Source organism: Takifugu rubripes, chromosome 21, assembly GCF_901000725.2.
Source record: "Takifugu rubripes chromosome 21, fTakRub1.2, whole genome shotgun sequence".
In the NCBI taxonomy this organism is placed as follows: domain Eukaryota; kingdom Metazoa; phylum Chordata; class Actinopteri; order Tetraodontiformes; family Tetraodontidae; genus Takifugu; species Takifugu rubripes.
This window is the reverse complement of record NC_042305.1, coordinates 13,920,315-13,943,543: the sequence shown is the minus strand read 5'-3', so window position 1 is coordinate 13,943,543 and position 23,229 is coordinate 13,920,315. Positions and strand designations below refer to the sequence as shown.

Here is a 23,229-nt window from a genome sequence, read left to right as displayed (position 1 = left end):
AAAATTCTACATTTATTTACATTTACTTTAAGATTATTCATGGCAATACCAACACTGAAACCATCTCACCAAGACAGAAAACATTTCAGATGCAACCCAGCAGGAAAGTTCAACTGATTTGACTAAATTATGTAAAGCGAAGAATCATGTCTTTCATTTGTATTTTTGCAAATCCTACAATTGCTGGAATTGTGTAATAATTCCACTGTAAATTAACAACTGGTAATTTTTTTTCTCAAAGTTGGACTGAATGTCACATTGGTTCTGCCTCATATATTTTCAGAAAACAGGCAGTCAAGTGGACAAATGCGAGACAGAAAAATAATAAATGATGAGCCAAAAGAATGTTTGTTAACAACATTCACACACAAAAGCTCAGACTGTACGGATTTATTTTCTTTTTCAGTAGATCTGTCAAAAATACATTTTTTGTCCCAATCAGAACAAAATGAAAGCATGCATCTTGTAATAAAACTTTTCTATAGTTTAAAAATCTGTTCAAAAAGGAGCACAGAGGCACTGAATAGTTATGAACATGTAGCCTTTGCGTTTAAATGAAATTTTTTTCTCCAAAAATAATCTCAGAATACTAGCGTAAAGTGTGGGGGGATGAAGGACAATATCTATACTGATAAAAACGTAACTCGTTTGTCGATGTAACAGAAACATTCAAGCCTAATAGTATTCTGGTAGTTTAAGATGAAGAAAACTGGGCAACACTTGAGAATCCATGATATAGAAAAATAAAAATATATAATACAGTCTGAAAGTTGGTTTTAAATCTTACTGGTGATCCAAAACACGTGTAGTCTGCAGTTTGTCACAGCATTAGGAACAGATAAAAACAACTGCTTTAAACCTACATTAAGTTGAAAAATCAAAGTGGTTTTAAACATAGATTAAACGAAGATCAAATTTAGTATAAGTGTTGATCACTGGAGGGATAAATCAGGAATATATTCTTAAATATTTACAGTCTACTCTCTACATGTGAGTCTTTGGGAGCATAATGGTATGTAGTGTTTATTTATTTTAAAAAAAACTGCATATCCTGTTTTCTCCACTTGCTGTTTTCCTTTAATCACCCTTGGTGAGAAGGTCTTCTATGTATGCGTCCAGTTCGTCATCTGTGTTTATGTCAATGTCCTAGAAAAGCAAGAAAAGGATTTTATTTACTGCAGCAGTGAGAGTAGGGGTGTACTTAACATAATCAGCAGTCACCTCTTGGACTTTCTGTAGAAGTGCTACAATATTTGTTCGCAGGTTCTGCAGTTTCTCGTCGGCTTCTTTCAGCTTGAGCTCAAGGCTGTTGCTCTTCTCTTCCACAGCTTTGGCCCTGGCATCAGCTCGGCTCTGGTAGGAGTTGCACAGTGACTGGAGACCGCATTCATACTGCTGGAAATACTCTTTCTAAAAGGAGAAGAGAGCATATTTGATGTGAATGGCCTTAGAAGGAAAGACCAGGTTTGATTTACTTTTAAACTTCAAGTTTTTTTTTCTTCATTTGTTTGTCTTACCAAAGGAAAAGCGACCAATTCCTCAGCTGCCATGCTGTTAACGTCATCCTTCGAAATCCGAAAAGCGGGAGGGAAAAAGTAACGCAACATTGTCCTGCCAACATGAGCGTGGATACATCAGTGTGATAGATATATTTAGTATAGCTACTAACTTCTGTAATCCTCCCACCTTAACATGTTGACCAGGCTGTCTGTCACCTCTCGACTGGTTCCTGGCTGAGTGGTGTCTGGCTCCATAGGTGCCGGCCCCTTCTCAGTCTCCTGCTGTGTGTCAGGAGTCTGAGAGCTCGGGGATGCCGGCCGCATTAACCGCACTTCATCGCTACCCTTAAACACCCTTTGTAGGCACACAAACAAATTGTTGTTTCATGCGTTAGGTCAAAACAACGTGGAAAGGCATGAACGGAGACAGCATCGTACCATCGGTCCTTAGGTGTGGATCTGGGTACATAATCAAACTTCACTTTCCAGCGAACACTCTGTTTATTGGTCTCCACAGCGATGACTTTGCCGGTGAACCACTCCTTGTTGACGCGCACTTCCACCAGCAGACCTTTATCTGTAAAAAAGTAAACCCCAAATACCTTCATAGAAGTTCTTTTTAGCTTTTACGGCTTCTTTTTTTAAGGATCCGTGGGGGGGGGGGATGTGCAGTGCAGGGCAATTCTCTCACCTTTCTGAGCATTCTTGGCATCGTTGTCTGGTTCCTGCTGTTTGGAGTTTGCGGGATGCAAAATCAAATGGTGTTATTATCATTGTAGTGAGAATGACAATGCTTAGACAAACAGGGTTCCAGAAGAAGCACTCGCTTTTCTGGTGAAGAATTACAGCTAAAGCCCATGCAAGCTCAAGAAGTGGTGACTATGACATGTCACTAACAGGGATACAGAATGATACAACATTAGTAGACACTAGAACAACATTAGTGGTGAGAACCATGAGCTCAGAATACACCCGGACCAGATGAGGTTAGAGAAATTTAGAGAGCGAACCAGGTAAAGCTACCTTTAATCTAGCCCCATGCTGTGGCATGGAACTGGATTTAGCTGGATTTAGCTGCTGTGCTGTGAGCATTTGTAAACCTGCAAAGTCAACATCACATGAGGTCTAATTTTAAGTGCCATCTTCTGCCCTCACATCCAGGAACTCCAATCTCAGTCACCAAATGAGCCCTACATGGTCAGATGTGTCATCTTGAAAGTAGTTTGGAATTCACTTTATGACAAGGGTTTGTTTTATAGCTGACCATTGCTTTATAACACCTTTATACTGGTTCTCTTTCTTCACTTGTACTGCGTGATTATAAAAATTAGGTTAACCATTAGCAAAGGTAAGTTTGCATGTTAGATTGTTATTAACATATCTCAAAAAGCAGTGCACAGATGAGGTCATTTTGTACCCAGTATTTGTGGCACTGGGTACAGGTATGGATGGGGAGTAACCGTCAGTTTTCAAACCTGGATGGGGCCTCAAAAGCTAGTTTTAGAATTCCACTATGGGAGAGCAATTAAAAGCAAGCGAAGGAGTGCGCAAAATTCATAAAGATGCTCCACCAGAGTTTAAGAGTAATCTTATTTAGCATCTTATTTAACAAACATTTCTAATCATGCAGGAGATCACACCAGTGCCAAAGTTTACCTCTTCCAACTTGCCGCGTTTGGGGGGGGTGGGCTTCTCCAACACCTTTCCAAGGGCCGCAGCCATTTTGAATTTCTTTGATTGTGTTTTGTCCACTTCACTGTCTTCATCTTCCTCCTCTTCGTCGTCCTCCTCCTCTTCTTCTTCGTCCTCCTCCTCCTCTTCCTCACTGTCGTCTTGCTCCACAATTCTCTTGCGCTGCCCAGTAGCTACAGCCTTGGCTGCTGTTTTGGGAGCCGTCTGAAGAAAAGGAAACAGATATTGTGTCAAACTGTGTTTGGAAGTTGGTCAAGTGCTGATATTTGAACTTTGTGCTGACTCTTCAGTCTTGAATTATAAAACTTTTCACCTACCCGTGAACTGCGGCTAGCTGCTGAGGTCTTTGCGGTAGCTTTGGTTACAGGTGTAGGCAGCGGAGACTTGGCTGCAGCCCTGGACTTTGGTGGCTCAACTTTTGGTGGCAGCGATGGGGCGGGAGACCGAGTGGGGCGCTGAGAAGCAGTACGAGCCTGTGGGTTACTGGGGGCATTTTTGAGGAGAGCAGGAAGTGGTGGGGAGCGGGGTCGTGTCGCTGTCCTTACAGAAGACCGGGACGGCTGAAAGGCAGACAAGATCATAAAGTAACTGGAAACAAAGCGAACAGTGACGTAATTTTGACTGAAGCAGACAAGCAACAACAGCAAATAAAGAGGGTAATGAATAAATAAGGACAGTACAGTAGGAACAGCACCTGAGTAGGGCTCTCTGTTGGTTTCATGCTGACCTCCAGTGGTAGTTTCTTAATGTCTGCTGCTGATTTGATGGTGCTGGTTTTCTGGGAGTAAACGTTATCATCCATCAGCAAACGCATTGCAAGAAACCCCGGTAGACATCAATGAAAGAGCTACCTGCAGTGCCTCTAATTTCTCCTGCTGCTGTTTGATTTTCTCTGCCAACTCTTTCTTCTTGTCTTCGGAGGACACTTTTTCTTTCTTAAGAACACCACATGGAATGTTCTGTTTCTGCTCAGGGGCATCACACCTGAAATCACAGCGGTGCATATTATATGCATGTAGCAGAGTAAAAGGCTGCACTGATGAGCTCTGCACATTTAATTTACAAAACTGGAATTTACAGCACTCTTTTTGTACCTGTCCTGCGTGCCGTCAGGGTTCATGAGACACACCCAACTGTCTGGATAGCGCTTGTCCACGGCATCCATCTGGAATGGTAATGTTCTCCACTTTAAACATTTATCTGAAAATTAAGAATTCAGAATGTTGTGTTATTTTGGTATTATGTCTCCGTTTTTGAATGTATGAGAAGTCTGACGCTTACCACACTGAATGGTAATGGGAATCTCCATGGCACGGCGTCTCTTGTATCTCATGTCAGCTGATGGAGCAGAAGACCAGCTGGCAGAGAGATATCCAAACTCATCCCAGAACTTCACTATGCCTTTCTGAGCTGTGGACACACGCACACACACAGGCACACACAAGTGTTTCATGCAGGAGGTTCTTCCATTATTATCATGCTTTAAGTGATCTTTGATCGCCCATTAACACCAGAGAGAAACTCACCTATGTTTGCATCCTTCCAATACTGGGCTAGGTGTTCCCCCATGGATTTCAATAAATGTCGATATTCCTTTGCATCAGCAAAATCCTGTTTGTTGTGAGTGGGCTCTAAAACTAAATAAGGGACATCCACCACTCCAACCACACCTCCGCAGGCCCTAGAATGGACAGATGGGATAGGATTAAGGCCTTTTCCAATAACCAAAATGTGACTCTCACCTGTACATTGTGTGCTTTTAACTTACGTGCCTCCCTCCAACTGGGGACCGGTTTTCTCATACATCTTGATGAGGCGTGAGCAGTTGTACACAAACATCCCATCCAGGTCCCTCTGTTCAATATTCACCCCAAAAATAAAATTCAGCTCCTTTGGCTCCTTTAAAGCTCTGAGAACACAGAGGGGCCAGCACATATAGCAAAGCCATGCATTTGAACTTAAACACAATTCTAAACTTCTTATATCAAATCCAGGTTCTTTTCTGATTATACTTCTGTTTGGCTTCCAGAATTCTTTTCTTCATTTCAGCATCCCGTTTGAGCATCATGGCTGAATCTTGAACCTTTCTCAGGAGGGCCTAAAGTATGGCACGATTGACAACAGGGGGAGACATCAGATTGGGGTTGACAAAATACACAAACATTGGAATAAATACAGAACTTACACGCGATTCTTTTGACACGCTGTCTCCCACTCTGGCCTCAAATTCTAAGCGCTTGCTCTCTGCCTCTCTTGATTTCTCCTCAGCTGATTAAAAAAAAAAAGCTGCGATGAGCCGGAGCAGCGACAGTAAAAAAACATATGAAAACACATGCAAAGACCAACCCACCAATCTTTGCAAGATGATCGGCTTTCTTGACCTCCTGCTCAGCACGGGTTTTAAAACGAGTGGATGAGTATTTATAAACCCTATCATCAAAAACAACGCAAATTACTTCCCGAAATAACGAATGCAGATACAGTATTCATATTGTTGCACATTACCTTGGTTTATACAGGCAGCAGGACAGTCTCTTGGTTCGGACTTTATGACCCTGGATAAAAATCCTCATGCGTGGATCGATGTACAGAACAGCAGCGTAAGCTCTGAACGATCTCCGCTCAGGCTTTCTGTGTGAGCAGCAAATATGGCTCAATATAAGAAGAATAAAACCAAGTCCACATGAAGTTTGGTGACTATATGATTAAACTCACACTCCTTCAGCCGGTGTCCCAGCCATGAGTATGTCCTGGTGATCCGTCTCAAAATCCAGCTCCGGTTCTCTGTTGTCCATCAGCTTTAAGTTATAGATGATCACCAGGGTCCCTTTAAACAAAACACTTAAAATGAGAATGCTAAATAATAAAAAATGTCACAAAGACCCGTTATAATCATGTATTTTATAGAAATGTGGAATCGAGTTGTATGTCACAATTGATGCCACCCCTTCCAACATCTGAAAACTTTACAATCAGGGCATCCTTCTGCTGTGTTTCCCATCAAGATACTGGTTATGAATTTGGCACGATATTTGTATTTATTGATTTCTTTAAATGGACACTTGTGCTTACCACTGCTACTTTCTATTTTGCTGAACTGCTCCATCAACTGATTCCAATCACTAAAAGGTGAATATTTGAAGATCAACTCTGTCTCTACAGCATACTTTTCTGGGTCCAAAGTTATCGGCTCTTTAGTATTCAAATCCCATGAGGGAAGTGGGACAATCACCTGTAAAGACACAATAATGGAAACGGGTTATACAACTATATGCTCGATGTGTTTCTTCTGAATTATTGCCCCCCTAATGAAAACCTAATATTAGAATTTGCAAACGACAGAATCTAGTTTACTTTCACCAACTATACAATTTTAACCACTGAGTATATTTTTTATTAGAATCTGATGCAAATTTTCACGACATATCTTCTATCTACATATGCAGAAAATAAAAGCATCACACAGATGGTTGAGATACACTGAGCAAAAGTTTGGATTTGTTATTTATTTGGACACGCTCAACCATGCATAGCTATAGACTCATAAAAATATTAGGTTTCCTCTCGTGAGCTTTTGTTCATTCATATACACACCAGTCATCATGTCACACACTGCCTGCTTTACACAGCTTCTCATTATTTATAACAAAAGAGTCAGAAAATAAATAGAAAATACAGCTCCAGACAACTCTTAGGTGTGGTTTTGTTATGCTGCGACAGGCCTAGACCAATAATTTAAACTCTGACCTCATCAAGTCCCTCCTCCTCATGAAAGGTCCTCGACAGGAAAAGGCATGTCAGCTTGTTGTCCTTTTTTGTAAACAAGATGAAGTCTTTCCCAATTCGCATTGAGCCACTGAAATTAATTTTTAAAAAAAGAAAAGAATTAAAATTGGTGCACCACAGATCTTGAATATTTGGCACTCAAAATGGATGACAGTCTTACGATTTAAGTCCATTTCCGTACTGGCCAATCTGAGTAGACTCCAGTGAGCGTTTGCTTGATTTGCCAAACTGAATGACATGCGTGGCATCATCTACCAAGGGAAGGTGATAAGCATTTTTACCCCAGAAAAAACAAACATTACATAATCAAGTAAATTTAAGAGTGAGATGAGCTTACTGGGATCCATTCCAATGCCATCATCCAGAAAACAAAGCATATTACCGCCTCTTAACTCAGGTCTTTTTTCTGACAGCAGATGGAAAAGTGTAAGAGGTATTTAATGACTAGGAGTGGCTTATATTCTCTGATCTACAACCCCCCCAGACATACAGTACCTGTGTAAATGTCTATTCGTGTCGCACTGGCGTCTCTGTAAAAAGAAATAAGACAGAAATAAGATGCAGACATATTTCAAGAAACGATGTTGGATTAACAGAATGTTTAAAAATAAGGCCTGCAGCAAAAACATTATGGGTACCTCGAATTGTCAACCAGCTCTGCCAAGGCTCCAAATAAGAACTCGTGGGTTGTGCTGAAAACACACCAAAATTCTCATGAGTTTTTTTCTTTAATATTAAAAAAACAATATGTGCATATAATCTGCTGGGTTGTAACTTATTCATTTCATATCGATTGGTATTGTTTAGCAGGATTTATAATCACTATTCTTGTGGTGAAAGGTTCCCAGGGTTTCTGTGTACGAGCCCAGGATATCTTCGACATCTTTCTGAATATACTAACTTGGTGGATCATTCCAAATTCAAGTGAAAGAGTTTTCCAGTTAGTCAGGAAATGCCACTGGTTCCACCTTCATTAATGTGAAATGACCAATATTGTTCCCATCAACTGTCAAAAACTCCAGTTACATCAAAAAATGACCCATAAGTTACCAAATTAGATCAATCTGAACACAAAAAAGTAGATTGTAGCATGAAATCAGTCTATACAGTGACAACATTTCTCACATCATTTGTTCCAGTCTAAGTCTAGAAAACCTTTCTCCTGCAAAATTAAATGTTCACATTATAATCTTTCTACTGGAATACTAGAAAGCTTTTCCAAAAGCATTTGCCATGCCAGCATTTATATTTAGTAGGTGGTAGCTTTAGTAGTAGGTGCGCTTTATATGAGCCATAGTAATGTCATGTAATGCCAACATCAGAAACCAGGACTTACGAATTTGTGTGCAGGTATTCGAACGTAAGCTGAGCCCTGCTCAGAGAGCTGTAGTTGGAGTAGGCCATGGCCACAAACAATTACTTCTGGATTCCCTTCAACGCTCTTTTCTTTCCTCCGTTTCAGTGGAGCTCCAATGAAGCTGTTATGCTACAGAGACGAACACTGTCAAGGCAGCGTAAAGCAACGTTATACAATTGACAAGCTAGACACAAACTGACAGATATATTTGGATGCATCATTAAGGACAACATTCACACATTAGTGAAACGGATCACACCCGCCTCCCAAAATATGGGATAACACGTGGAGGCCCGTTTTTCTTTTTTTTAGTTTTAAGGCAAAGGCAGATTCAAGACTAATAATTATGCGAAACAGAATAGCCTGCTTCTGCCAAAATATCCGTTCATGATAAAGCGTAATGATTCAAAACTAACGACATTGTAAAACGTGTTCATCACCCCTTATATTGCGTGAAGCAAATTAATGTAGCTACCGGGAGCACGCCTATTTAACGCAGTGTTTATAATGTAGCCTTAACGTTAGCGTGTTAGCTTCATAGAGTAGAAATGTAGTTGAGGCTTAGTACATCAGGCAATTTCTGCAAATATTCAGACCGTTTCGTGTGGTGGCGACTTTGTGCTGGCTTTGCGATGTTGTCATAATCCACACAACTTTGCAGAAAGTTATGTTTTCTTCCTTCCTCGATAACATTAAATAAGCAACCAGGCCGCGCGAAATCCGACCATTTCGACACAAGATACTTTTCTGGGGCTGCACAATTCCCGCCTATTTCCGGGTTGTCAGCCAATAGAAATGCTCATCATAAAAGCTTCGCCGTGATTGGCCTGGAAGTGTACGTAACCGTCGGATCATGTCGGTCCGTCTGTGACTTTTACTCAGCAGTGGAATATGTGTCACCTACTATTGTATTTAAAGCAATACATTTAAGACGTTTTAAGGTTCTTTTGACAGACTGACAAATGATATGATTATGAAGTAATGATATAAGAAAATAGTAATGTTTTCCTTATTCTTAATCAAAAATGCCCTCCAATAATATTTTTAGGTTTGTTACGTTTGTCAAATTTTATTCGCTGGAATGTAAATTCGAATAAAAGGTTTTGTATTCTATTGTTCAAATTGCCATTCTGTCTAGGGAATTTTAAAAAATAAAGCCAGTAAAGTTGTTTGTTTTGTTTGTGTTAAAAACAGATTTACCTTTATGTGAAAGATGATTTGGACATGTAATATTCCAAGTCACATTCGTAATTTGTACATGTTATGTTAAAATGTTGGCAATAAAGACAGAAAATATGTACAGTTACCAGAAAAATGCACACTAAAGGTGTTTATTTTGCATATTAGTCTATGGTCAGGAAACCATACTGCCTTCAGTAGAAAAACAAAAATATTCTGTACTTTCAATTTTTTAAAATCTAAACCAATGCCTTAATATATTTCACTTCCTTCATCTTTCAACCATATTTCTGTGCCTCGGTTAGTGTAATTCATTTAATTTCTCTATTTATATATCTATTTGAATATTCTATAATAAAACTTCAGATAATTTTTCATCAGATTCATAAGCCCATGGACTGGAATATCCCCTCAAATTCCCCAAATAATACATTTAATTATTTTTATTCAACATACCGGTAAGTCTAACCTTTAATATTTGCAGATATGGCAATATGATTAATTGTAAACAGATTAAACCCGGTACATACAAGACTTCCTCCATCTGAAAAAGTACCTTAACATCCAGACATTGCCTGGAATAAATACTGTAAATTTATACTATTTTCACATTTTAAAAATATTGCATTCATATCCAAAAAGATAACTAAAAAATATTAAAGACAAAACTATATGTTGAATGAAAAACAGTAATGTGTGTTCAAACAGTAATTTACATTGGTCCTACCAATAAAATAAAGATTAGCCACATAAAAGCCATATTTCATACTCAAATCTCCTAAAATGGAGATGGTCCACTGATTTGGTATTGGACTTTTCAAGTAACTTGATGCAAAACCTTCCAAGGAAAAAACATGGTCATAGTTGATGCAGCTCAAGCTTAGGTTGCATTAAGCAAGACTGAAAATTTAAACAATACTTGGGCTCTGAACCCATAGATAGATACATTCATAGAGAGAGAGAAAGAGAGAGAGAACTCTGATCATCTTTTAAAAAGTTAATTCCTTGCAGTCCTCATCACAGCATTTGAAAACAACATACTCTTGTTTTCACAACTTCATTGTTGCTTTCTGAATCAAGTAAACACAATTTCTCTTGTAAACTTGATGGCATAACCCCCAAACAGGCAGGACAGTTTCCATGTATAATGAACTGCACGTAATTGTTTCCTGTTGGCCAATTTTTTTTGAGTTCCTCGTGATGCAGAGGATGATGAAAAACAACCAACGTGCCAACCTAGGGCCACTGCAAAAAGAGAACTGATGGTTAAAAGGGTATCTTTAGTTTTCTCATACACTGTGATATAAAAGGTAATTCATTGGTGATTCTTGCAAAACTACATGCAGAGACCAAATTCACACTTATCATTGGATAAAGGTAATGACTGTGACAAAATAGAAATTACTTACATTTTATGGATCCTGTCTGGTCCAACTGTAGTGATGCAGAAGTGAAAATCTCATGCAGGAAACTACACAGAGTACACAACAAATTCCCAGTAGACACACACTGACTTCCAACAGATGATGCACTGACACCATTTGTTCCTGCTAAAGAAGAAAAAAAGTTGAGCATGGTTGACCGGAGGCCAACAAAGTATCTGTCTTTCTACGTCTGAATGAATTGCTTGCTCGGTGTGGCATACTGTACCCATGTCAACATGACTGTGAGGGTAGGGTCATTCTTGAAATTTAGGCTGTAGCAGGTTTGAGGAGCATTGGGCTGCTTGTTGCTGGCTTCCACTTGTATGTATGAAATGTTTTTGTCATACTTGGGGCAGTCAGGTGGAAGCCTATCGAGTGTACATATGACTCATGTAATTTCATGTACTTAAGCAGATGGTGCTGATCAATTAAAGCACAGAGAGGAGACTTTTAAACCTGTTATTAAACTTACATGTCAATTGGCAGGATGTGCACTGGCGCACTTATGGTGAGACAGGTATAACCATCCACTCCACATGAAAACTGCAGAGTCAAATTAACAAGCTCAATACCTGAGGGACAAATAAAAATACCTGTCAGAAGTTTTGGTCATGCACAGAAGAATAATCCAATGCAATCTAACCTCCTAGATGCAGTTGCTCAGCTCTCAGGGTAGTTTGTAATCCAAGGCCTTCCAGTGAGTCATTGTGCAAATTGGCAGTCACAGCCAGAGGGACCTTCAGGTGCAGAGTGATGACAGGAGCGTTTGGAGAGGTGTTTGAATTGTATCTGCTTGTCACCCAAGAGGAAGTCGGCGCGACAAGCTCAGAACTCGCAGTCGCTTTCATACACAGCTGGAACTGTGATAAGGATGAGAGGAGACGATTCCAGTCCTGCAGAAAAGTTGAAGTGTATTATTGAAATATGTTTAATCAGCTTCGACATGATGTAACAATGAGAAGCTCTTAGGTGAGTCCATACCTTTGTGGTGTCGGGGTTCGGAAGAATGTGAGTGTAAGTGTAATAGCTGAGGCAAATGAATGAAAAAGCCAAACTCAGCAGACACAACAAAAACGTTGCCTTTGGAGGATTGTTGTAAAAACTATCTCTAAGGTTGATCACAGACTGGCAGAGAACCATAATTACACTCCACGTTTACCTGCAACGACACAAAAGTACCTCTGTCATTTAGAGGAAACTGTTGAGAAGCGGAAGAATAAATTTAATGTTTTATTTGGTTTTAGTGGCATAAATTTACGCTGCATAACATTAGACTAGTTAAACAACTGTTGCTGTAATGTGTATTTGCCAAATGTCTTGACGTCTACCAAATAATTAAAAACAGCATCGTTTTTGCCCATGAATGCGAAAACAAAACAGCCATAACAATTAGTCGTCATAGGACAAATAAAACATAACTTGCTTAAGAGAATGTTACACTTTTAATGCCGCTTTTAATTGCAGATTAACGGTCACGCCACAAAAATACCGTAGCAAGCCGCAAACTCTATTAAACGCCACAATTGAGTTCAGAATTTATTCTCGATAAAATAGCAACAATTCAAAGATCAACATCTTGGCTATTTACTGAGGAAAAATTACCTTTGTAGTCGCTGAAACGTCCCCAGCTGTTAAACAGGTGGCGGTCGCGACAGAAGTGCAAATTTGCTTCGAAAGTTCAGAAGAAAACGATACATTCACGACATTTGTGTTTATTTACGACAGCGTTCGACTCTACGGCATGTCACGTGACTGCATCATCTGGGTGAGCGAAAGAGTGTAAATTTTAATGCATTACTCGAATGTTTAACAGCTACAGCATACCTGATTTTTAAAAAAGGACAGCGACAGTAATTTTGTTTCGTTAATAAGACTGACAACAAACTAAAGAGGGTCCATTTTACAAACAGTGTAATACTGCCAGTTGATCATTCTCTTGAATCAGTAACAACAATATTAATGGCATGTCACATAATCAGTGTAATTTCCCGATCTCATAACATATTGCACCAATTGACAAGATAGTTGTCATACTCTTCCAATGTATAATTAAGGCGTCCAAATGACTGTAATAGGCTTAAATGTCCAAGTGTCCGGGTGACCCATGTGCAGCAGGTCTTTGTATGGGGAGGTGCTCCACTGGAAGGGTGGCACCTGGTCCCATGTAGGTCCACTTACAGCTATCAGTCCATAATCACGAAACATCTTGTAGGAGGTCAGCTGCATTTGGACAAACACATTACTTTTCTGTGATAAAAATGTTCACAATGACAGAAAAACAAAGAAAATATTTGTGTAAAAAACCTTCATGTCTGTTCCTCCATGCTGTCTCTGTCTTAAGGCACCAAATGGATATGTTCCATTAGCTGGGTTCAGGTCTGATCGAGCCGAGATAGCATTCTCTCCATTAGCAGGAGGATCACAGCCTTCACACTGTGATAACGGATCTTCTTTGAAATTATTATACCTGATGAGTGGAAAAATACATCTCTTCACAAATGACCATCAATGCAGGCCAAGACAGAGTTATTCTCCATAAAAACTGTGGAAAACTCAACCTCATTAGCCGAATCATCGAGTCCACATCTGTCACCGTTGTCTGGTTTCTCCTGAATATCTGAGCTCGAGGATTATGATCCAGGGAGAACCATGAGCCAAAATTCTCAACCAGTTCATTGTAGCCACTTGCATTAAATACGTCCACATAGTACCTAGACATGAACATAGGACACTCCTACTGAGCCCAACAATATAGCAAGTACTTTAGGGTGCATGTATTATATTCAAGACTTAAAACAAACCTTAGGTTCATAGGTTGAATAATGAATGGATTTTTAAGCTTAGATGAAGTGTTTAAGTATTAACAAATTGATATAGAGAGGCACTTAAACGTTAATCATCAAACATCAAATTGGCCTTAAAAATAGAGCATTAGACAGATGTACACCACATGGAAGCACAGAAGAGACATGAACTAAAGCATGTTTCTGCCAATATGTGCGACACTTACGGAATATTGTAACTTGCCCAAAATCCCTTCTGCATTAATTCTTGGGTTTTGTCAGTGCTAACAATGAGTCCCCTGTAAAACAGTAAGTAAAATAGTTTAAGCAGCAACATTAACAGTAGAGAAGCTGAATTTTTTTTTTTTTTTTTTACAAATAGTCTTACGGAATCTGTTCTAGCACAACAAAGAGTCCTTCCTTTATGCCAGTCTGCCCTGGAGTAAAGCGATTATAGTCCACGATCATCCACTGGTTGTTATACCTGTGTACACACACACACACACACACACACACACACACAAACACACACAAAAGCAGATTGGTCGGTATATTGTCATTTATTACTGTGTATCCATGTTACTCTTACTGAAGGTATATACTCAATGTTACATATGTAGAATTCTCACTTACATGCGTTGACCTTATCAATACTGTGTAAACAAAAAGACTGTTCATGTGGCCGTGTTTACGCCTGTTCCATTTCATAGTCCAATCTCACGCATTCTTTTCTAATCTTATCAACACAAGGTGACTTAATTAACCAAAAACAACAGACAGCAAACCAAAGCCTGCTCCTGCAGCCAATCTGAACTAAAACAGGTCCATAACATTGGTGGTGTATATAAAACTCACGTTCCACTATTGTACTTGCTGAATATATCTGCCCACTGGTTGCCAGTTGCAGCCAGTCGATTTGCCACAATGTTCCTCAACCATTCAAAGACGGTTCCCGTTGGATGAACATACTTCCACAGGGCAGGATTATGATTGCCAATGGTTGTTTCCAAAGTAACCTGAAGACACAAGTAAAAACATGTCTTGTACCAAGTTATTCTGCAGTTTGGAACGATGTTTTACATTCAATTTGGAAGACTCTGTTCTCACCAAGCCACTACTTAGGATATAGAAATCATCTCCAGAGAAGATTGATCCAGGATATGATGAAAATGCCTGAATTCCTCCAGGAAGAGGATTATCATCTGAAATAAATATACAATAAGTGTGATTACAACATACTTTAAAATCCTCACAGCACCATAACAAGCAAACAAAATTTGCACATTTCTTGTTTTAGAAATCTTTTGGTTATGATAAAACTATCATCATGTCAGACTGACCGTGATCTCTGAGTACCAGTCAGTTATTTGTGTGTAAATAATTACCTACTGGGGAAACTTTAAATGCAAAAATGTATTTCTTAATGATGCGCAGCATTGACTGGTAGGTGTTCCAGGTATCGTGTGAGATTAGTAGATCCTTATGGTTTGGCAGCAGCTTAATAAGAGCAGAGCAGGAGCCGGATCCAAGAGGACGGGTTTGGCTTGATTTGTTCAGAGCTGATTCCAGGTCTTCCAGATCTCCACCTAACTGGAAAAGTCTAGATGAATAAACACAGAGACAACAGTGAGATGGCAAATTTATCATCTTATTAACAGCAAACAAGATTCATTTATTTAAAAAAGAGAGATGATCATTTACATGAAGCCAAATGGGTTGAATGAGAACGGGCCAGTTGGAAATGACAGCTGTTCATTGTAGCTGTCCTCCAGACCTTTCAGCTGCAGCAGTGCCAGACGCACCTCACGGAAAACAAACAAAAAAACTCATTTCCAGACCATTAAAAATCAGAAACGTTATTGTGCCTGAAAAAAGAGCCTTAAAAGCCCATGTACCTGATGCCAGTATGGTGAATTTGGCTGTGTCGCTATTTGGTCTTGAATCCACTCCAGGTTGATACTGATGAAATCTTTAAGGCGCTCGCAGTAACCACTGTGAGCTGTGAAGGGCCCGCAGTAGTCCATCAGAGTGTTCATCCAGTGTTTATAGATGAGCTAAAATGAACCCATGTGGAGATTTTAGATGGCAGTAATTTCTCCGCAACACATGGCAGCGGAACGAGGCGCACCTGAGACGTAACTGCAGCTTCCACGGCACCAGCGGCGTACGCCTGAATGCTGTCATTGTACTGACTGCTGGTCGTCACTTCCAAGAAAGACCAACTGGAAACAAAGAGGAAACAAAGTGGACAAATGGAAGATGATACAACACTTGCATCAGTTGTCTGATAGAAGCAGATGTATTAGAACTCCTTCTCAAGGCCGTTATGCATCCTCTAAAAAAGACATTTGTTTCAAAGGTTTTGGATTTGATGATGTCAGCATTTTCGGTTCTTGGGTTCATTATCTGATGAGCTCTGCAAGTTTTCTTTTACTTCCCGACTGTGGGATCAATTCTCCGTTCACGTGATTTTACCCTTATTTAACACAAACATATTGTGTTTTACTTTTGCAGGTCCGATCCACCCCTTATTGTACACGTTAAACAATAAGAACAATTACAAATCACGAGTGAGGTTAGTTCATTGGCGCCATGCTAATAATACAGTAATAGAAATCTATTCATTTAAAGCAAATTCGTCGCCGTAGCCATTATGTTATAAAACCATAAAATCGCATATTTTTACAACATTGTCACGGTAAAACGCGGTCAACTCACCCTGTTGTTTTAATTTCATCAGAGAATTTGGCCAGAGCTACAAAGTCCTCTCTGTAACCGTCCACGACGGACAACTGTCCGCTCTGTTTATTAATAACTGCGCTTCGTGTTTCGGCACGAACGAGAGAAAACACTGAACACAGCGAGGATAAAATCACCAGGATATTTAAAAATGATGGGAAGCCTCCAAAGGCGACCACTCTCTTTCGTGCTGCCGCCATGTTTACAAGGGAAGTCAGGTGAGTAAGAATAAAGGTGGGACGCTACAAAATAAAAGTACATCCGGTTACCGTTCAAATAACAAATCAGAGATTCATGACAGTACAGAAAACGTACGACTTTTAATATGTAAAATACCAGTTTACACAGAAATGCAATTTTAAAACTTGGAAACACAAATTAGAAGTATGTCGTTAACCCCGCAGGAACTCAGTCGGGTCCTTTCTCCACTGTTTCCATTGCCTCCAGGATTCCCTCCATCACCTCCGTCTTTCTCTGCTTCTTACTGGCCACTGATATTACGAGAATGAGAAATATAAAAAAACGCAAGTTAAGCAAAAAGCTCCATTAAATATCAGACTAAATAGAGAATGGCAGATCTACCGTGGAAATGATCAGCTGTTTTTCGTCTCAGCGCCTCGACAGTTTCCTCAGCATCAGCCCACTCCAACACGAGGCGTCTGCCGTACAGATGTGTGCTGTGGCAGAGCGCATCAAAAGCTTTCTATAGCAAAAACAGAGGGACAACATTCATGTTCATAAGGTGCATTCTGAGGATTTCATTTGATAAAAAAACCCCAAAAAACAGATAAAAGCCGATTAAAACAAACCTTAGCATCATGTTTGGTGACAAAGTCGATAAAACCGAATCCTCTGTGGTTCCCGGAACCAGCAGCCTTTTTTGGGAGACGAACCGTCTTTAATTCTCCAAATGTACTAAAATGACAGAAGAAGGTATTATATTATTAACATCGCTGTTAGCTCAGGCAGAACACGTGTGTTTATGTGCCAGGTACCAGAAAAGTTCTCGAAGTTCCCTGACTGAGGCTTGGAAGGGTATGTTGCGCGCTAGGATTTTGGTTCCTGTCTGTTTCTTTCCGACTTGCTTCTTCTTGCTTGACACCTCAGTTTTCCTGTGTAGTGGAGCCAAATGCCCAGTCAACATTTTATAACCCCTTGACCTGTAACTGGTGTTTGGATCTGGCCTCATAATGAAGCGTCCTCTCCATTAGGATATGAACGTTTATTGGTAAAACTCTTCATTGTGAATTTATTTAAAGAAAATTTCCTAAAGTCAAAAATCTCATACCTGGTTGCTCGCTCTGAAATCTTTAACTGCAACTGGTGACCATCCACACTACAATGCTGGGGGAAAGAACAGGCATTAGCCAAACAAACAAATAACAAACATACATGTGATAGAGGAATAGAGGAACCTGTAGCTGTCTGAGGGCTTTCTGCGCTGCCTCTGCTTTATGGTACTGAACAAAACCGTAACCCATGGACAAAGATTTTCCTGGGGAATAAAAAGAAAGCATCTCTTCAGCTTCTACACACAATATAATGAATTTAATGGTAAATTTTAATTTAAGAGGTTTCACAAAAAATCTGCCAGTTAGCTTTTAATTGTTGCGACCATTTAATTTGACGACCTTTCAACTTTAGGAGCTTTAGAGTAATTGAAGACTGTCAAGAGTCTAACCCCTCAGTATTTCATTACAACTGACAAAGAATGGTTTTACCACTAATGTATTTTAGGTACTATATGCGTAATGCAACTGATCCCCACCTGATTTATCCTTTTTCTTGGAAACCGAGCAGGATTTCACCTTCCCACATTTGGAAAATGTCTGTATTGAAATAATAAACCAGGTTAACACCACACAAAAAAGAAGTCTCATGTAGAATCTCAGGCTCGTGGCCATGAATCTCAGTACCTCCTGCAGTGTCTCCTCTGTTGTGCTGAAATTAAGATTCTTAATGAAAAGCGTCGAACCAGGTGAAGATTCTTCCTCCTGCTCCTCCTCCTCCTCCTCGACATTCTTCTTCTCCTCCTCCTCCATCAGTCCTTCATCCTTTCCTGTTACTCAATGAGACAGAACCAAATGTTCCCATCGGTTGAAAAGCTCTATAACTACAGCTGGCTGTTAAGCATTGGGACGTTACCTGATTCTTGTTCTTGTTTGGCTGCCACAAACACGTCCCCAGGCGCCCACTCCAAATACAGTGGCACATGTTGGAACTGCAGTTGTCACATACAGAAACGTGTTTAAATGGAATCTTATTACCCACGTTCTGCCTTTATGGATCCACTGTATGTCAGACGTTCAGCGCACCTTGCTGTACGCCAGTCGAGTGAAAGCTCGTTTGGCCTCGGTCGGCTCGAGGAATTCTACGATGCCCGTGAGTCCCGAGGGTGGCAGCAGCACTCGGCCCAAAGAGCCGTGGGCTGAGAACAGCTCCTCCAACTCTGACGACGCCACTCCTGCTGGAAGGTTCTTCACCAGGATCACTGTTGTGCTCCGCGGTGCTGCAGCCTGTACACACCCGGTACATGAGGAAACAGCTGAGAATCACTGGGAGATTCTCTTCTTTTTAGATGATTCTGACAGAATTCGTTCAGATCACATCACACACCTGGCTAAAGGAGTCCAAGCAGACACTGTTGGCTAGTAGAAACTGCCGGGTCTCCTGAACAATCTGTGTCTCTCCCAACGCCATCCTCACTGCAATACTTCCCTTTGACTCCTGCAAAATCAAAGCAGGCGTTCAATAGTGTGGATACTAAAGTTATACCCAATTATTTCCTGTAAGAATTGCTGACTGTTGCGCTTTGATAGTCCAGAGAAAGATCATGGGGATGATTTATGATTAAAGAAGGAAAAGAAAAACTGATAATATGTAGAGGAATAAGATGTGTGGTGGCTCACGTGGTCAAGAACTTGGCTTTTTGTCGTGTTGTATTTTTCCGCGATGGCATCAGCCACTGCATTGGTGCCCAGAAATAAAGTGTTCCAATTGTGGGAACTAAAAAGGACGCATTAAGTAAGTTCAATTGTCAGAAATTAATACTCCTGTAGGAATCTACATACTTGGAACTCAAAGCTTTAGTTTTAGCATCTTTTTGTCGTTTGTATGAAGAAGAGCCGGGAGCCCCAGCATCCGAAGGGTCTGTCTTTTCCTTCTTGACTGTGGAGGGAAGCAGGTGAAGCATCCTGCCCTGATGAAAACAGTTTTTCATTTGCGGTGTGACAATTTTACACTTCAAATCAGAAACATATATTTTTTTATGTCACTGTTACCTGAAATACATGTCCATCCAGCTGAGCCAGAGCTGCCACTGCATTTTCTGGTATCATATATGTTATAAAAGCAAATCCTTTAGTCTTCTTGGTTAAACTGTCAATAGGAAAGTGCAGCTCCGACAAAGGTCCTTTTAAAAAAGTAACACAGATTAAAAAAGAGAGCATTTTTGAAAACATTCTTGTCAGTTCTTTTCTGACCATGTTTGGCAAACAGCTCTTTGAGCTCTTCCTCGGTGCAGGTGTAGGGGAGGTTTCTGACGAACAGTCGGCCCGACTCTGCAACATCTTCCTCTTCTTCATCTTCCTTCAGAGTCCTGGTGAAGTTCCTGTCGACCTCTCTGTCCCTTTTGTCTCTCTTGGCTTTCTCAGAGTTGTCCACGCGGAAAACCTCAATGTAGCGCCCACCTGAAACCCCACATTTACAGGATTACTGGAGAAACCACTTGCTATTCATCTATTAATTTCAACACCAAGTATCTTACTTAAGAAGGTCCAATAGTTACTTGATGTCTGTTATGCATAAAATATATTTGCTCTTTGTATTTTATTCTGTAATATGCACTAAATGATTTCAAATATAAGACATGCAGTGCATGTGCTCTTTGTCACCAATGTAGTCTTTATTCTTCTTCAAGGCTGCTTCCACTTGTTCCGCGGAGTGTAAGTCCACATACACATATCCTGAAGAATATCAACACTGTGCTGAGAAAAATATCTAAAGAACTCTAAAGCTCTATCATTCAACAAAACAATAACCTACCTGTTCGATTTCCACTGTCATTCTTTCCGATTCGGATTGCTGCTGGCTTCAGAGGGGTCATGAACTCTCGAATTTGTAGCTGTCATAAAAACCGAGTCAGAAAGTGCAAAATGTGCAGAATAATACCAAATCAAAATGATGACTTTCAAGGCCAGCCGCCCTTTTGTGATCACCTCTTTCACGTTGAACGGGACTCCTCGTAACTTCACAGTGAATGCTGTCGCTGGTTCCAGCTGCAGGAAAACATGTCAAACGTGAAATGCATGTGAAGAAGAAACACAGTACCTCTGTGCAATTGTTATTAATGGGGCACACCTCTTGTTTTTCAGATTTTTTTATCTTGCTCTCCTTTGTCTTACAGAGAACAGGGGTTTTGGCCTTTGATGAGTTTTCACCACTCTCATAGGCACTGTCTGTGTGCTGCAGAAGGATGGGATCCTCATCACCCTCCTCCTCCTCCTGCTCTTCTTCACCATCACTCTTCCCCTCTTCTTCCTCCAGGGTGTTAACAGTCTGTGCCACCTTAGAGCGCAGATAATCCATATCTGATAAACCAGATGTCAGTGCTCCTTTATTGGTACCTAAAAGGAACAAGGCATTAAAAAGGTTGTCACTAAAATCAATAAATTATAACAATTAATTATATAATCATGCTGACAGTATTTTGACAGACCTTTGTTAGTACTGCACATTTATTTAAGTTCTTATCTCATGCATCACAAGTTAGTTAAGAAAACTTACTTTGAAAACGATATAGCTGCAAATACACATTCTTAAATATGATATTTTCTGTATTTAAAATTAAAAGTTATTAAATAAAACAGCAGAAGTGGTAGAAATGCAGTCAGCCAATCAGGAAGCCTTCCTGACTGTCAGAATAAGGGTAGTTGATTCATGTGCAGATGAACTTATAGGTGAACGTATGGATCACCATTACCAACCTTCACCGTCATCATCATTATCATCTTCTGCATCATCATCTTCTTCAGCTTGTTCATCTTCTTCCGCAACATCAGAGTCGTCAGAATCAAAGTTGAGGTAATCATCTGAGACATCCTTCTTGCATTGACTCTTTAGTTGAATGCCAACAGCAGCAGATGTTTGTACAGTGTCATTCGTCCAGGTTGGTGCTTGGTCTCTTCTCTGATGTACTGACAAAAACTCTTTAAATTCCTGATCCTCCTCCAGCTGAAAAATCAGATTTGACATGTCAAAGAAACAATTGATTTTAAACCGTATCCAGAATTGGTACTAACATAGATATTTACTCACGTTTAAAAGTGTACTGCTGGTTTCCTTTTTCTGTTTATTTTTCTGAAGATAGAAAGAAAATGTGTTAGCTTTTGAAATTGCATTATCAGGAAAAAATATAAACGCTATTAAAAGGTTGTTGAAATTTAAAAACAAAACAAAACAGCTTTTCGTGTATTTGGGCACCTTCTTGCTGTCAGTGTGAGCAGGGTTGAGGTTAGTGGAGGGTTTGTCAGTGGGTGACACCTGCGAATGTTTGCTCCAGGCTTTTGCTTTGGTCGGATCTCCAAAGGCTTTACATATCTCCACCTAGACAGGTTGGAAACAGTCAGAACAGAAACAGAAACAAAAGGTAACGACACCAACAATGATCAGATAACTGTTATATACCGTCACTCTTGACGTGTCCACAAAACTCTTGTTTAATTGTGCCAGAGCTCTGTTCGCTTCTTCCTCCGATCTAAATCCCACAAAGCCAAACTTGCGGAATTTCCCGTCCTTCGTGAATTTGAGAGAACAGTCTGTCACGGTACCAAAGGCAGCAAACATCGACTTGAACCTCTCCTCCTTCATCTGCAGAAAACATTCACGTTTACAGGTGGATCAAACTGAATTTATCTTTAGTGGGTGTTCGAGATTCGCTCGGATAACTTACCCCATTGGGAAGATTTTTAACGATGAGTCTTGACATCGTTAAAATTATTGTAATAGCAGTGATATAACTTAATCTTGACGTTTAAATATATGTCAACAAACACGCATGGACACTCAACTACGTCGCCATTATTATATGTGGGAGGAGCCTTTTTCTTCTTCTTCTTGACTTGTATCTATACTAAGGGTTATTACCGCCACCTGCTGGAGAGAAGTATGTAGACTAAGATCTAGTGTAAAACCTGCACTGGAACGCTACATCGTCTTCACATTTGTCCCTATTCATCATCATACTCACCACTCACCACTGTTTCACTAGTTAATATTTCATATTGTGTGAAGCCAGGAACCAAATGTTAAAAAAAAAACACAAGCACTGTCCAAGAAATATTTGTAAAGGCAACCCAAAATCTTGCTGTGATGTTGATAGTAACTTAGTAGTTTAATTTTATTTGATCCAGCATCTTGCATTAGGTAGATTGTTAAATGTAATATCTTCTGGCGATTTGTTTCACTGATAAGCTTCCACGCAAGGCTAAGAATATTCCTTACTTATTTTGAGTTATATCTGACCAAAATGTATTCACACAAATCATATTATCGTCAAAAAAAAGAAAGGAATTTGAGGTGAAGAAAGAAATGTACTCTAATCCTATTGTTCACAAACCACTGGTCACAGTGTTGGTTGAGATAAGCTGATTATATCAAGAATTTGAGGCACAGGCTGGAGGGGTGTACTACTGTTTGGAGTGATTACTGTGGCCGAATGACTTCATTTTCTTGTAAATGTTTACCAAGCTCTGGCTGCTTTATGAGTGCAT

General features: G+C 40.0%; 4 protein-coding genes across 6 annotated transcripts; all 4 read right to left on the bottom strand.

Annotated features, from left to right (window-relative positions):
• Positions 1-15: 15 nt before the first annotated feature.
• morc2 (MORC family CW-type zinc finger 2) lies at positions 16-9,105 on the bottom strand. 3 transcript variants are annotated; one of them, XM_011615775.2, is made up of 27 exons: positions 8,931-9,105; positions 8,314-8,478; positions 7,616-7,669; positions 7,473-7,507; positions 7,315-7,383; positions 7,138-7,228; positions 6,939-7,047; positions 6,264-6,423; positions 5,907-6,018; positions 5,697-5,822; positions 5,542-5,621; positions 5,377-5,459; positions 5,204-5,289; positions 4,960-5,100; positions 4,718-4,872; positions 4,473-4,601; positions 4,286-4,391; positions 4,043-4,175; positions 3,886-3,969; positions 3,509-3,751; positions 3,156-3,395; positions 2,191-2,227; positions 1,938-2,076; positions 1,687-1,854; positions 1,518-1,611; positions 1,222-1,410; positions 16-1,146 (listed from the first exon to the last, which is right to left on the bottom strand). In XM_011615775.2, exons 2-27 carry the CDS (start codon positions 8,379-8,381, stop codon positions 1,078-1,080), a joined length of 3,000 nt encoding a protein of 999 aa, XP_011614077.2. In that variant the 5' UTR covers positions 8,382-8,478; positions 8,931-9,105; the 3' UTR covers positions 16-1,077. The 3 variants fall into 3 exon arrangements, with proteins under 3 accessions (XP_011614077.2, XP_029685779.1, XP_011614076.2); XM_029829919.1 differs by having other exon boundaries at positions 2,191-2,224; XM_011615774.2 differs by having other exon boundaries at positions 8,314-8,463.
• A 1,644-nt stretch (positions 9,106-10,749) lies between these two features.
• Positions 10,750-12,092, bottom strand: LOC101079547 (transmembrane protein 248; the record flags this gene model as incomplete). The annotated part of the gene is given in 7 exon segments (XM_074084904.1): positions 10,750-10,772; positions 10,923-10,970; positions 10,973-11,063; positions 11,164-11,305; positions 11,410-11,509; positions 11,581-11,830; positions 11,919-12,092. Coding segments are annotated over 7 exon segments (828 nt in total), but the record flags the coding sequence as incomplete, so codon positions are not given.
• Positions 12,093-12,364: 272 nt separating this feature from the next.
• On the bottom strand, positions 12,365-16,687 carry plbd2 (phospholipase B domain containing 2). Its single transcript, XM_003974996.3, has 12 exons — positions 16,439-16,687; positions 15,849-15,942; positions 15,616-15,774; positions 15,422-15,522; positions 15,106-15,320; positions 14,828-14,922; positions 14,576-14,736; positions 14,109-14,204; positions 13,948-14,019; positions 13,496-13,648; positions 13,242-13,404; positions 12,365-13,157 (listed from the first exon to the last, which is right to left on the bottom strand). Exons 1-12 carry the CDS (start codon positions 16,657-16,659, stop codon positions 12,987-12,989), a joined length of 1,701 nt encoding a protein of 566 aa, XP_003975045.2. The 5' UTR covers positions 16,660-16,687; the 3' UTR covers positions 12,365-12,986.
• Positions 16,688-16,750: 63 nt separating this feature from the next.
• On the bottom strand, positions 16,751-22,553 carry rbm19 (RNA binding motif protein 19). Its single transcript, XM_011615772.2, has 24 exons — positions 22,410-22,553; positions 22,145-22,327; positions 21,941-22,063; positions 21,776-21,817; positions 21,445-21,691; positions 20,819-21,084; positions 20,677-20,736; positions 20,504-20,582; positions 20,353-20,424; positions 19,942-20,148; positions 19,741-19,871; positions 19,531-19,658; positions 19,369-19,465; positions 19,076-19,186; positions 18,775-18,975; positions 18,605-18,680; positions 18,376-18,518; positions 18,228-18,288; positions 17,875-17,954; positions 17,748-17,803; positions 17,455-17,571; positions 17,269-17,374; positions 17,042-17,162; positions 16,751-16,950 (listed from the first exon to the last, which is right to left on the bottom strand). Exons 1-24 carry the CDS (start codon positions 22,443-22,445, stop codon positions 16,868-16,870), a joined length of 2,826 nt encoding a protein of 941 aa, XP_011614074.2. The 5' UTR covers positions 22,446-22,553; the 3' UTR covers positions 16,751-16,867.
• Between the last annotated feature and the right edge of the window lie 676 nt (positions 22,554-23,229).

Bases quoted from the DNA above. Each gene is read 5' to 3' on its own strand.
- morc2 (XM_011615775.2), bottom strand. From the start codon at position 8,381: ATGGCCTACTCCAACTACAGCTCTCTGAGCAGGGCTCAGCTTACGTTC. The intron at 5,290-5,376 runs GTAAGTTCTGTA...GCCATACTTTAG, and splicing joins GCGTGTCAAAAGAATCGCGT to GCCCTCCTGAGAAAGGTTCA. The intron at 3,396-3,508 runs GTAGGTGAAAAG...CCTTTTCTTCAG, and splicing joins CAGCTAGCCGCAGTTCACGG to ACGGCTCCCAAAACAGCAGC.
- plbd2 (XM_003974996.3), bottom strand. From the start codon at position 16,659: ATGGCGGCAGCACGAAAGAGAGTGGTCGCCTTTGGAGGCTTCCCATCA. The intron at 15,943-16,438 runs GTGAGTTGACCG...CTTTGTTTCCAG, and splicing joins GATGAAATTAAAACAACAGG to TTGGTCTTTCTTGGAAGTGA. The intron at 14,205-14,575 runs GTGAGTTTTATA...GTGTGTACACAG, and splicing joins AGCAAGTACAATAGTGGAAC to GTATAACAACCAGTGGATGA.
- rbm19 (XM_011615772.2), bottom strand. From the start codon at position 22,445: ATGTCAAGACTCATCGTTAAAAATCTTCCCAATGGG. The intron at 19,187-19,368 runs GTGAGCCACCAC...TTGATTTTGCAG, and splicing joins AAAGCCAAGTTCTTGACCAC to GAGTCAAAGGGAAGTATTGC. The intron at 17,163-17,268 runs GTTTGTTTTAAT...TTTTTGCTATAG, and splicing joins TCACCAAACATGATGCTAAG to AAAGCTTTTGATGCGCTCTG.